The sequence below is a fragment of the Brachyhypopomus gauderio genome, chromosome 3, assembly GCF_052324685.1.
Source record: "Brachyhypopomus gauderio isolate BG-103 chromosome 3, BGAUD_0.2, whole genome shotgun sequence".
In the NCBI taxonomy this organism is placed as follows: Eukaryota; Metazoa; Chordata; class Actinopteri; order Gymnotiformes; family Hypopomidae; genus Brachyhypopomus; species Brachyhypopomus gauderio.
Window position 1 is genome coordinate 3,558,096 of NC_135213.1, and position 13,516 is coordinate 3,571,611.

The following is a 13,516-nucleotide window of genomic DNA, read 5'->3' on the forward strand; positions in this document are numbered from 1 at the left end:
TTGTTGTCAGCACATTCAACTTTGTACAGAACAAAGTATTCAATGAGAATATTTTATTCATTCAGATCTAGGATGTGTTATTTGAGTGTTCCCTTTATTTTTTTTGAGCAGTATATATATATATATATAAAATAGAGGACACACTCTAGTTTTATCCTAACTAGATATTTAGACATAATACTGCTTTAATACTGCAAGGTCATGTGGTCAGAGGTGAACTTCGTTATAGCCAGTGTGTATTTTATTTAAAATAATTAACACCCTTGAGCCAGTGTGGCTTTGGACATAGATAATGCTGTGCCGTTTGCTGTGGTGGATATTTAAAGTCTAGATCTTATTTATGCATAAAAACGTAAATCGACAATATAATCTGTAGCGTCTTTATGCACGGATAAATGAGGGCAGTCGGAATTCGGCACAACACCGGCTGAAAGCCAATTCTGTCGCACTACAGACACCGTTCGGAAACTGATCAGTTCAGTTAAATGCATTCAGTTCAGTAGATATGTGGCTTTTAGGCCGGTGCGGCTTTTTTTTTTTACTTTGTAGGTGCGGCTTATATTGAGGTGCGCTCTATAGTCAAGAAAATACGGTGTATATATATATAAATAGCACAATTTGACAAAGACAAAGGATCTACTACAACATGGTGAATTGATTTTACAGCTACAGGCCCCTCCCCCCATGATAATCAGTTACAGTAAACGTCTAAGCTGCAGGATATTAAATGTGAGCCTCAGATTTTAATGGGAAGAGAGGCTAAAGGCTCAGTTATACTTTTGTGTCTGACCGTAGCGCTCGACTCAGCACACTTCGTGTGAACCTGTGAGAGCGGCGGAAGCGATTATACTGGGCGCGTCATTCTTTGCAGTGTTCTACCTAGTATAAAGAATTACCCAACAAAAAAGGGGAAGGAACATTTACCTGATGAATTTTAATGCTGTTCCAGGTTTGAAAAGTGCTGGAATTTTGGCTAAAATAGAAAATGCTTGAAATTGTAATTGTATAGTGAGTCCCCGATTAACGACGAGTCTTGTTAATGACAGATTGGAGTTACGACGACTTTTTTTTTTTATTTTGCTTGGTGCGCGGAAGAGCAGTGGCAGCACAGTGGAGTGTTGTAGAGTGTTGTGTAGTGTTGTGTACGATAAGCTGAGGCAGCGCAGCCTCCACCACAGCCCATCTCGGCAACGCAGTCGCTCTTTCTCACGCTGTACGCACGCACAAGAACATTTAGCTTTTTAATACTGTATTTAAATACTATTAAAAAATGATAAGAATTTTTAAATACAGTATGAAAGCAATGGAAGTATCCAGTGAAGTACAGTATGTGAAAAGAACCATGTACCATTAATGGTTAATTAATGTACCGTTGCCTGCCATTAATACCTAACCCAAATCTAGGGTCACGCTTAACGACAAAAACTGCTTTATGACAGACTTTTAAGTCTAACTGTATTACATTTCACAACAATTAAACAATTACCAAACATTTTGCTGTCATGTTTTACAGCTTCTGATGGAACACCATCGTGCACCAGCTCAGATGTCGTCATCAGGATGCACTTGTTGACTTAAGAAGGTAAGGAGTTTTATTATTCTTATTTTCTCCATAAAGATGTTTCTAAATTCTATAGCTTTGTCTACCTAAAGGCTCAGTTATACTTTTGCATCTGACCGTAGCGCTCGATTCCGCACACTGCGTGCGAACCTGTGAGAGCGGCTGAAACTTTTATACTTGAAGCATCACATTCCGACACGATATGTGGTAGCTATCATACTTTGGCTAAAGTACTTGAAAATGCTTGAAGTAATTTGTTTCACAACAAATAGCTATCTGACTGAATTGATCGCTTGTATTACGTTTACAAATACAAGCCTCTTGTAATTCCAGGGCAAAATTTGAGTGAACATGAAGACGTTAAGATTGGGTGTTTTGAAAATAAACAACCATTACATAAAATGTATGCTAGCTTGGTAACCAAGTTAGTTACCGGAGCAAATCCTAACCAAACTAGCATATATTTTAAGTATATATCCAACAAGCTTATGTAATACAGTCATTCTTCTGCTATTACCAATGTAGCGATATATTGATAAGGGGCACCAACCTGAAATTTCAGGGAAATATGTATTTCATAACAGGAATAGATGACCCAATACCACTGGTTGAAATATATTTGCCACAGTAATTGGTTTAATGAATAAATGTACACTACCATTCAAAAGTTTGGGGTCACTTAGACATGTTCTTATTTTTGAAAGAAAAGCAGTTTTTTTCTATGTAGCTAACATTAAATGCGTCAAAAATACACTCTATACATTATTAATGTGGTAAATGACTAATCTAGCTGTAAACGTCTGGTTTTTAATGCAATATCTACATAGGTGTATGGAGACCCATTTCCAACAACCATCACTCCAGTGTTCTAATGGTACATTGTATTTGCTAACTGTGTAAGTAGGCTATTGGATATTTAGAAAACCCTTGAAAACCCTTGTGCAAGTAGGTTAGCACATCTGAAAACAATTTTGCTGATTAGAGAAGCTATAAAACTGACCTTCCTTTGAGCTAGTTGAGAATCTGGAGCATCACAATTGTTGGTTCAATTAAACTCACAAAATGGCCAGAAAAAAACAACTTTCAATTGAAACTCGACAGTCTATTCTTGTTCTGAGAAATGAAGTCTATTCCATGCGAGACATTGCCAAGAAACTAAAGATTTCCTACAATGGTGTGTACTACTCCCTTCAGAGGAGAGCACAGACAGGCTCTAACCAGAGTAGAAGGAGAAGTGGAAGGCCCCGCTGCACAACTGAGCAAGAAGACAAGTACATTAGAGTCTCCAGTTTGAGAAATCGACGCCTCACAGGTCCTCAACTGGCAGCTTCATTATATAGTACCCGCAAAACGCCAGTGTCAACGTCTACAGTGAAGAGGCGACTCCGGGATGCTGGCCTTCAGGGCAGAGTGGCAAAGAAAAAGCCATATCTGGCTAATAAAAGAAAAAGATTAATATGGGCAAAAGAACACAGACATTGGACAGAGGAAGATTGGAAAAAAGTGTTTTTTTTGGACAGATGAATCAAAGTTTGAGGTGTTTGGATCACACAGATGAACATTTGTGAGACGCAGAACAACTGAAAAGATGCTGGAAGAGTGCCTGACACCATCTGTCAAACATGGTGGAGGTAATGTGATGGTCTAGGGTTGCTTTGGTGCTGGTAAAGTGGGAGATTTGAACAAGGTAAAAGAGATTTTGAATAAGGAAGGCTATCACTCCATTTTGCAACACCATGCCATACCCTGTGGACAGCGCTTGATTGGAGCCAATTTCATCCTGCAACAGGACAATGACCCAAAGCACACCTCCAAATTATGCACAAACTATTTAGAGAAGAAGCAGGCAGCTGGTGTTTTATCGGTAATGGAGTGGCCAGCGCAGTCACCAGATCTCAACCCCATTGAGCTGTTGTAGGAGCAGCTTGACCGTATGGTACGAAAAAAGTGCCCATTAACCCAATCAAACTTGTGGGAGCGACTTCTGGAAGCATGGGGTGAAATTTCTCCAGATTACCTCAGCAAATTAACAGCTAGAATGCCAAAGGTCTGCAATGCTGCAGCAGGGATTAAATACACAGAGACTAACTGGACACAGGTGGCAGGCGAAATTCGCCGTTTTGAAGTTGAAAAGGGTGACCTACGCGAATTGTGTAGATTCGCGTAGGTCACCCTTTTCAACTTCAAAACGGCGAATTTCGCCTGCCACCTGTGTCCAGTTAGTCTCTGTGTATTTAATCCCTGCTGTATTTCACCTCTGTGTCGGTCATTGTTCTATGTTCATGTTTCCTGCTTGGTGTTGCTCCTTTGCTCTCAGGTATTTTGTTCAGATCCCTCTCCCCTATGCTGGTATGTTTTGGTTATTCTTTGTTCCCTCCACTAACCCTGCATCCTTGTTCTAGGTCAAGTTATTTTGTTAGTCTCCCGTTGTATTTGTACCTCATTACTCGAACACCATTGCGAATTGTGTAGATTCGAGGGCTTTTTTGGGGGCGTTGGGGTTATATATATAATTAATTATCATATTGACTTAATAAGCAAACAGGGTACTTCGAAATCGGCAATTTCAATGACACAGTCACCAGCAATTTCCGTCCAGAACCATCATGGAGGCCAAATTGCGTTTCAATCACACAAACTTTCTTCATTCATGTTGTGACGCTAAGAAGGATGAGAACCAGGACCTAGTGCTATCTACGCCGGGGACAAGGCAGAAGAGCATACATTTACCTCTACATTTACCAGATCTAGAAACTATTATGTGGAAGATACTGGCATGATAAAATTAGATGAATGCTAGGTCTGAGATGTAAGCCAAGAACTGGCTAAAATGTATGCATCATGCTATTTTGGTCAGAGATGCTAATCCTATAGTGAGTATTAATAATAGCAGTAAACCAGACTGGCATCAAAGCAGCATGATGAATGAAGAGTCTTCCAGGCTCGGATGGCTGTCTACTGGTATGCGGTATTTTGAGGTCCAAAATAAACCCACGCGTACTTTCCAAGGTTATACCAAGTACTCATAGTGACCCAGCTGTTTGGTGAAGTTGAGCTGTACACTTGGTTAATCAAGGCCTTTGTGGACTTGGACAGGTGTGCTCACTCGCCAGTTTTTATGCGCTACTCTAGAATTTGTATTAATTTCTTCTTTGCGACATGCGTTAGAGCAAATTACGTGAGTTTAAACTAACTCACAGGCTAAAAAGATCTTGGGCTTTATTTAATATACTTATTAACTTGTACTTAGTTCTTGGATTCCCTTGAGATTGATGTCATGGAAATCCAGGCACATTTCTTGTAGCGATGTTTTGGTTTCTTTCCAACTCCTAATTCCGACTTCCAATTCAACTAACTTTTCTTACTAGGTTACAAAATTTTAGTATTGATCCAAGAGCGCGGCAAGAAGGGAGGGACTAGCTGTCATGTCTATGCATATTCAAAGTTAAGGTATTTCCCTCCAGTTGGAAACAAAAGAAATGCAACAACTAAGATACAGAAGCTTGGCAAAGATAGAAAATGTCAAATTACATATCAACAGACATGGAAAAGTGTATTTGCACTTTTCCTACAGGTATATCACTTAGGAATGAAGAAGAGTTGGTTTGTCAGGATATATTAGTTAAGGCATTTTAATAGTATTCACACTTTCAAAGCCATCTATGACTTAACAGGCTTCCTTAACTCTGAAGCTGAGGAAGTAATCAACTTAATAGTTGTCAAATTACATTACACTAATAAGAATAAAAGGAATGTGATATTAGTCTCATAAGTAAATAACATGGTAAACATGGGAAATATGATAAATAATATATATGCAGTAATATGGAACACAGTTCACATAATCATTTCAATAAAAAATTAGACAGAATTTAATCTTTATGTTCAAATATCAGTCCTGATAGCACAGTGTAGAATTGTCTAGTTAGGTTCCAGAAACTAAATATTGCTGTCTCCATGATCAGATAATCTTGGATTCTTTCGCTATAATTGATCCTTTTCTTTATTAGAGTCCAAGATTGGTGTCTTTAGAATTGTCTTAAAGAGCTGCTTCCTCTTAACAGGGGTTAGACTGCAGTAATTATCCCAGAATATAGTTATAAGAATCATGGTCAGTTCTGGCATTCTTGGGTATAGGTCTGTTTGCAAATTCCAAAGGAGATGCTTTGTGCTTAGGTAAACAAAGGAGGCCACAAATGAGGCCCTCTTCCTTGGTGGAAGCCATCATTCCTCAGAGTAGGTCTTGGTGAACCTGATCAGAAGGGTTTCCTCAGTCCTAGGGTCGTGAACTTTGGGTCTCCAGTGGAGGGGCTGAAAGAAATCCTTCCATAGCATTTTTCACTTCATGCTGCAGGAACTTCAGAGATGGTTAGTTTCAAACTTTATGAAGGGATGCGCTTCCTGTGATTGTTACAGTAGACCCTCAGAGCAAAGGAATGCTTTCTCCACTATACCAAACACAGTACCATCTCTTTTAATGTGATAAAAAGCGAATTAATCATTTTGAGTATGTTACTGTAACGTGCTGGAAATATTGAAAAAGGACATTTGAAAGTGACGTACAAGCAGACATGTGAACAAGTCACTAAGTTACAAGTCCCAAGTCAATACAATCAAGTCTCCAGTCAAGTCCCAAGTCAATACAATCAAGTCTCCAGTCAAGTCCCAAGTCAATACAAGCGAGTCTCGAGTCAAGTTCCAAGTCTTAAACTTCAAGTCCTAGTCAAGTCACCAGATGTAATTTCAATATTTAACACAATTTATGCAGTTGATTAGTAGTATATTAAGTTAGTCAGTGAGTGTTTCGGTTCGCTTGAGTAAGATGTCGTCGCAATTGTCGTCGTCACCTACAGCACCCCCCCCCCCCCTCGCCTCAGTAACTTTCGTTTGTTCGTTCGTCCATCCGCCACAGCCCAGCATAATCTTTATAATTGAACAGGATAATTTTTGGGAGCATGTTGCTTGTCCTCTCCGCACAAATTCAACGCTGCTGCACCCCCCCCCCCCCCCCCACTCGATCGGCTGCAGAAATTCACATGTAGGTTACAGATAAACTGAGCTGAGCAGTTCACATTTTACAGCACCATTTAATACAAAATGATCCAGGTATGTCATTCTATATTACTTATTTATTATATTAAAATAAGGATTTCAAGTCTTTTCAATTCTTAAAGCTCAAGTCCGATTCAGAATCAGTTTTATTTGTCATACTTTGCACAGGTACAAGGTACGAAATTTCATCCCCCGGGCCCACAGTTAAAGCACCAGGAACCCAGAGTCGAGTCAGCCGCAGCGTGTGCACGCGCCACCAGGACTCCACAGGGTGGGGGAGAAACATAGAGAGATAACATTGGGAGGAGACAAAAAAATATGACCACAGATTATTCTCACAAACAGGACAACAGTCTGTGCATGCAAAAAATCCCCATAGCACATACAGCATTGATAACACAGACAGTAAGCAGTGAGAGGCGTGATCCATTCAGTGAGGGAGGGGGAGCCAGAAGCCTGGCACAGTTTTTGTGTCAAAGTTCGCAGTGAAGGCGAGAGCCATCTCTGACAGTCTCTGTGTGGGGGTAGGAGCAGGTAACCAAGACGACGACCTTCTGGGAGAAATTTGTTTGGGCGCCAATGCAGATAAGAAGAATGAAGAATTTTAGCAAGGAGCTCGTCCTTGAGCGTTTGAGCACGAACTCCTCTTAAAGCCGGCTGTCTCCCAACTGATCCAACTTCGCACGTAGAGCATTGATACCATCCATGATCATCTCCAAGCTTTTTCCAACAGTCACAGTCTGTGTTCCAACAGCTCTACCCACCGCATCAATCATGTGGGGCACTTGACGTGGACGCTCAATAGCTGACTGCACTCTATCAATTTTCCGATACACCAGGGCAACGCCTAATCCAATCAGCAGAGCCACCGCGATCAAAGTTCCAAATAAGAACACGTCCTCAACATCTTCCAGGGAGAGAGGCCCAAGACACATACTACGCCAGGTCCCACATGGGTCATGCACATATCCAGATGAGAACGTACCGTCCGGGCATGTGGGTTCTCCCGCACCATGACTTCTCGTGGAAAAAATAGTGTCAATTGCGTTGAGACACCACCTGATCAAATCCATTTTCTTGTTAAAATTCGAAGAGCAGCATCAGGTTACTAAGACAAGACAGAGAATCTAAGCTGAGCAGGCAAGCGGGAGGGAGTGCAGGAGCAGAGATAAAGTGTGTCCGCCTCTCTTGAAAGCCAGAAGAGAGAGGTCCAAGATTCCAAGTCCAAGTCAGTAAAGGTAAAGTCTAAGTCAAGTCGCAAGTCTTCAGTGATGTTGTCGAGTCAAGTCACAAGTCATCAGTTTAGTGACTCGAGTCGGACTCGAATCCAAGTCATGTGAATCGAGTCCACACGTCTGCGTACAAATATGAGTTTACCCTGCAAATATGAGTTTACATGTGCCGCGGTTCAGCGGACTGAACAAAGTTACAAAAATCGAGAGGTGCATGACCTCACTAAGGGACAGCATGCGGGGCCAATGCACATGGACAGACACCTTGATTGCATCATTTTTTGACACGCAGACCCTCGCGCCAGTCACGATACTTCAACTATAAACTTAACTTAAGGCTGATCAATAAATGTAGTCACAGATACAATGTCCATGCTTTTCTCTTTTTAAACACATTTGATGGAAGACTTCAGAAGAGTCATCTGTAGATATTAAGTGTTTGACACCAGGTGTGTCCCTGGCCATGTAAAGAGTTATCTTTTTTGTTTTTTTCTTTGAAATGTTTGATACCAACAGGGAAACTGAAAATTATAGCAGGTTTTGGAACATCTAGCCCATTTTCCAGTGAGGAAATTATAGAATTGATTCATTTCTGTCCTGGAGGTATCTTCATGTTCATCTTATCAGATGTCTTCGCCCTACGATTGATGAAATTGCACTCCTATGTAGCAGCCAGCCAGTAGATCTGTGTAGCACAGAAATGTGGCTGGATACTAGGGATGTCCCGATCCAGCTTTTTGAACTTCCGATCCGATACCGATATTTATTTGCACTTCCGATCCGATATTGGCTGATACCGGCCTATCCGAGCATGTATTAAAGTTTAAAGTTATTTAGCCAACTTACTTTGTCAAACTCATGTTGAAAAGCATTTTACTCTTGATAACAAGTAGCCAGCTGAATTAGGTGTTTGAATAATACACAATGGTTGGTAAGGAGAAACTGACCTGTTTATTTAGCAATTAATAAACTCAAAATAGACTAAATATTAAACAAACAGAAATCGCATCAGTAAACCAAGGATTAAAAAGCCACAAGTGCAAATAATATTGTAAAATATAGCCGCAAGCGGCAATTGCGGGTTCACACACGAAAAGGCAAAAAAGCCCAAAAAATTGGCAAAATGATTCAGATCAGAAGTAAATCACATGCTGACATAACTGATATAACTGGCATGACTGGAATGACTTCACTGGCATGATGAACAAAATAACATGACTGGAATGAGTGACATGACTAGCATGACTGTAATGACATGACTAATATGAGTGACATGACTGGCATGACATGACTGATATGTCTGACATGACTGGACTGACATGACTGACATCTGCGTGTGTCAGAATAGGAGACACAGAAATAGCACATCTGGCTAGGGTTGCATCTATGTGAACAATATAGGAAGGCCTGCCTGTGTCTATACATGATTGGGCCTGTATATTACCGACAGAGAGAGATTGAGGGAGCCAGAAACTATGCTTTGTTAATTCACTCCTTGCACACCTTGCACGCCTAACATGACTGTCCGTGTATTCAAAGTATGAATGTGGACTGATATGACTGATATGACTGACATAACTGGCATGACTGTAATGATTTGATGATTTGACTGACATGGCTTATATGACTGACATGACTGATATGACTGGACTGAAATGATTGGCATGACACGACTGATATGACTGATACGACTGACATTGCTGGCATGACTGACATACTATACATATACTATAAATATGCATACAAACTATACATACATTTAGGTAGAAGTGTGTGTGTGTGTGTGTTTGTGGTAGTGTATGTTCTGACAATCAGATTAAGCAAATAAAGTCTAGATGTCTTGAATCTCAAGAAGATATGCAGGGGCCCATGGGCCATATAGGATATGAGCATTGTTTAGAGTAAATAATTATTAACCTTGGATTTGAATACATGTAGCGTGCTGTGAAGTATCAGTGTCCATTTAACTGGCTTATGAGTCACCAAGGCCCAAAAGGTCACAAAACATTGTAATGGCAAAACAATTCAGATAATAGATCTAAATCACTTGCTGAGATTATCTTAGTGTGTCTTTGGATGGCAAAAATAAGCTAAACATCAGTTAGTGTGTTAGAAATGGCTAGAGAACTGTGTATATGAAGCATAATTGTAGTCCTGTGTGTGAATGTGTATGGAGAAAAAAGCTAAATAGGTGTGTGTGTGTGTGTGTGTGTGTGTGTGTGTGTGTGTGTGTGCGTGTGCGTGCGCGCGCGCGTGTGTGTGTTTTAGTCAAAGAGTAATGGGTATACATGGCTAGGGCAGTGTGTATGTTAAACCTATAAGTAGGTGTGTGTGTGTGTGTGTGTGTGAGTGTGTGTGAGAGAGAGAGAGTGTGTTTTCAAAAACAGAAGCTAAACGTCAGTTTGTGTGTTTGTATCTGGGTTACTCATAGAGAAATGGGTAGGTATGGCAAGGGCAGTGTGAAAGCTACAGAGGCCTGTGTTTTTGTGAGTGCATGTGAAAGAGAGAGGGGGGAGGCAGAGCCCATGGGTTGTAAAGTGTTGGAAGCAAGGGGGAGTGTGAGGGGAGTGGAGGAGGGGGGGCAGCCTGTGAGAATGGCACGTGCGTGTGTGGCTTAGCAGCTGTCTATGCCTCCCTCCACTGCTTTGTATGGAAAATGAAAATATTCACTGTAGAGCTGTTTGTGGACGGATTTGGCTCAAAATTGGCACATCGCACCACAATGGTCATGTGAATGTGGATTTCAATTTCCATAACAATCAGACATACTATTGCGTAGTTATTGAACTGGGAATTTGATGTGTTATGATGGTAGCATTGTGATGCATATGAAAAATATTAATTTGTCAAAACCTTAGGATTTTTTCGCTAATATTAGCATTTCAGAGTCTGCTGAGTATTACAAGGTGTGATTTAAGGTGATGGAGTTAAAATGCTAGGACTAGTATGAAAATGGCAAGTTATATATATTTGATAATAGTGAAAAAGTGGTACATTTTTGCAAAGCACATGTAATTACAAAGTTGCTAGGAATTCTGCATACAATCATATGAGTGCAAGCATTTCTTGATAAGTGAAAATATGTAGGAGAAATTATGGATTTTCTAGTTTAGCGCCACCTAGTGGTGCAATTCCCTTCTAACATGAGTATGTCTTAGAGGGTGTGTACATGAACATACCATGTTAGTTTCATGTGTATGTACCTATGGTAAGTCTGTCAAATGGCCAATTAATTCAAATTAAAATTAATTGGCTTATGGCAGCCATGTTTTTTGAGTGATGAGGTCATCATTGTGTGTCTTGATACCACTTGACCCCATGATGATGCCTGTAAAGTTTTGGCTTGATGTGACTAATGGTTTCTGAGAAACAGTTTTTCCCATGTTATAGCGCCCCCTATTGAACAATCGTGGCCAGCTTTGACCTGTGACCTCTGAGTCATGTGCCCTAACAACTGATAACAATGCTTTGACCAATCTTCATGAAAATTTGAGATATAGCTGCTGAAGGAAATTTGGCCACGCCTCAGAGCTACTGATTGACATGTGACAACCAGGCTGTATGGAAATGTCACAATGTTGTCGATAAGTTTTGATAATGAGATTCTTTTGAGCAGTTTGATACCAAGATTGTGGTGATCAGATGAAAAACCAAGGAGTAGTAGGCAAAAGTAGGTTTTGCATATTATGCAAATTAGCAAAAAAATCTAAGTAGGCGGAGCTTCATAGTTGTATATGAAATGTCCTATTGAATTGAGCCAAGGAATGCATAGGAAGTGGAATTTTGTTTCTATGACTTATGGTATGGGAGATATGGGCCAAAAAGTCACATAGTGTGCTATAGCGCCACCATCAGGCCGATGTGGGTCCCTATAAGTGTGTGTGGTCCTTTTGACCTAGAGAACAAGTTTGGCAAGTTTGGTGTGTCTAGGCCTTACGGTTTAGGCTGCAGCATGATTTATAGACAGCAAAATGGGAAGAATAATAATAATAAGAAAAACGCTAACAATTACAATAGGGTTCCCACACTACGTGTGTGAACCCTAATTATATTAAAAAAGCAAAATACACAACCTGAGTGGAAAATAGTCTATTAACAAATAGTCTATTAGCATTAACATCCATCAGTGCTCTTGAACAAGTGTAAACCAAAGCTTAAAAAAAATCTGTGCACATCGTAAACTAATTAAAAGCAAAATGCCTTCTACTCCACACTTTGCTGCTCCATCCCCATCTATACACTCCCTTCAATTCAAACATTTCTGCCAGTGTTAGTTGTGTAGGACCTTTCTTTTTGTCTTCGGTTTTCTTTAGAAACTCGTCATGTTGTTTGGTGGTATTTCGCTGTTGTATTAAAAGTTCTTACAGCTTTACCACCACGCTTGCCTTTACTGTGGCATATGTTGCACTCTACCTCTTCGTCTTTGTCATCCTTTTAAGGTAAAATAATCCCACAAAACTGACATTTTTACAGATAACTTCAAATTTACACGGCGGTCCTAACGGTTAGGAGATGCTGCGGAGCTAAATTGGGGAGACACTATGCTCGTGTGCTGAAGGTGTGCTAGAAAATGCGGACCGGATTTTACTCTCACTGGCAAAACCACAGCAAAAACTGGAATGGATTATCTAAATGGGTGCGCTGGAAAACCCGGATCGGACTTAAAAAAAAACTGGATCGGGAGTCTGGATCGGCATTTTCTAGTGCCTGCCGATCCGATACCGATACGCATATTTTGCTAATATCGGCAACCGATCCGATCCAAATATCGGATCGGGACAACCCTACTGGATGCCACTCAAAATTTTCATCTGTATGTGCAATCAAATGTATATTGTGTACATAAGAACTATTTTATAGGTTTTATAAGTTTATTTTTATTTCATTATATATTGTTATAATATATTATATTTATTTATTTTTATTATGTATATTATATATACTCCTCTCACCCTGCTCTCACGCTTTTTGCTGTCTTGCCCTCGGGCAGGCGCTTCAGGAGCCTCCGGACCAGGACAACCAGAAGGAGGAACAGCTTTTTCCCCAGAGCTATCTCGTTACTGAACTCTGCTCACAACTAACATACACACACATCAATATTCTATATGGACTGCTACACTCTCAAGTATACATGCACACACATCTGGTTACTGATTTTGCTTGCACTACTCCTCTGTACTTGATGCACCTTTTAGAACATTGTAAAAATTGTATTTTATTCATAATTCTTATATTCTGTACATACATGTAATATACATATACATATTCCTGTAATTATTCCATCTATCATGTCTATATTGTTAAATACCCATCTATATTATGTCTATAGAACCTCAACACATTCACACCAAATTCTGTTTTCAAAATAGTTTATATAATATATACCAAATTCTATAATCTGTAAATCTATGTAGATTGTATATATTGTACATTTTGCACTTGCTACTTTATTGCACTTCTGGTTAGATGCTAAACTACATTTCGTTGCATTGTACTTGTACATGTGTAATGACAAAGTTGAATCTAATATTGTACAAAGTGGTATTAATAATTAATGTTTTACTAATAGTACTCTGATACAAACCTAGAAGGCACAATCTGCCTCTGCTACTGATATTGTACTTGATCAACACCCCACCTCTTTGACTAAACACTAATCTGAGTCTCATAC

The 13,516-nt window shown here is 39.9% G+C and overlaps 1 protein-coding gene across 1 annotated transcript in view; it reads left to right on the forward strand.

Moving 5' to 3' along the window:
* Positions 1-13,210, forward strand: part of LOC143510014 (class I histocompatibility antigen, B alpha chain-like) — a 29,048-nt gene extending 15,838 nt beyond the window's left edge. The window contains exons 8-9 of the mRNA XM_076998966.1: positions 1,514-1,582; positions 12,836-13,210. Coding sequence (XP_076855081.1) covers positions 1,514-1,578 — 65 coding nt within the window. The 3' untranslated portion in view covers positions 1,579-1,582; positions 12,836-13,210. The remainder of the gene's footprint in view (positions 1-1,513; positions 1,583-12,835) is intronic.
* Positions 13,211-13,516: the final 306 nt, after the last annotated feature.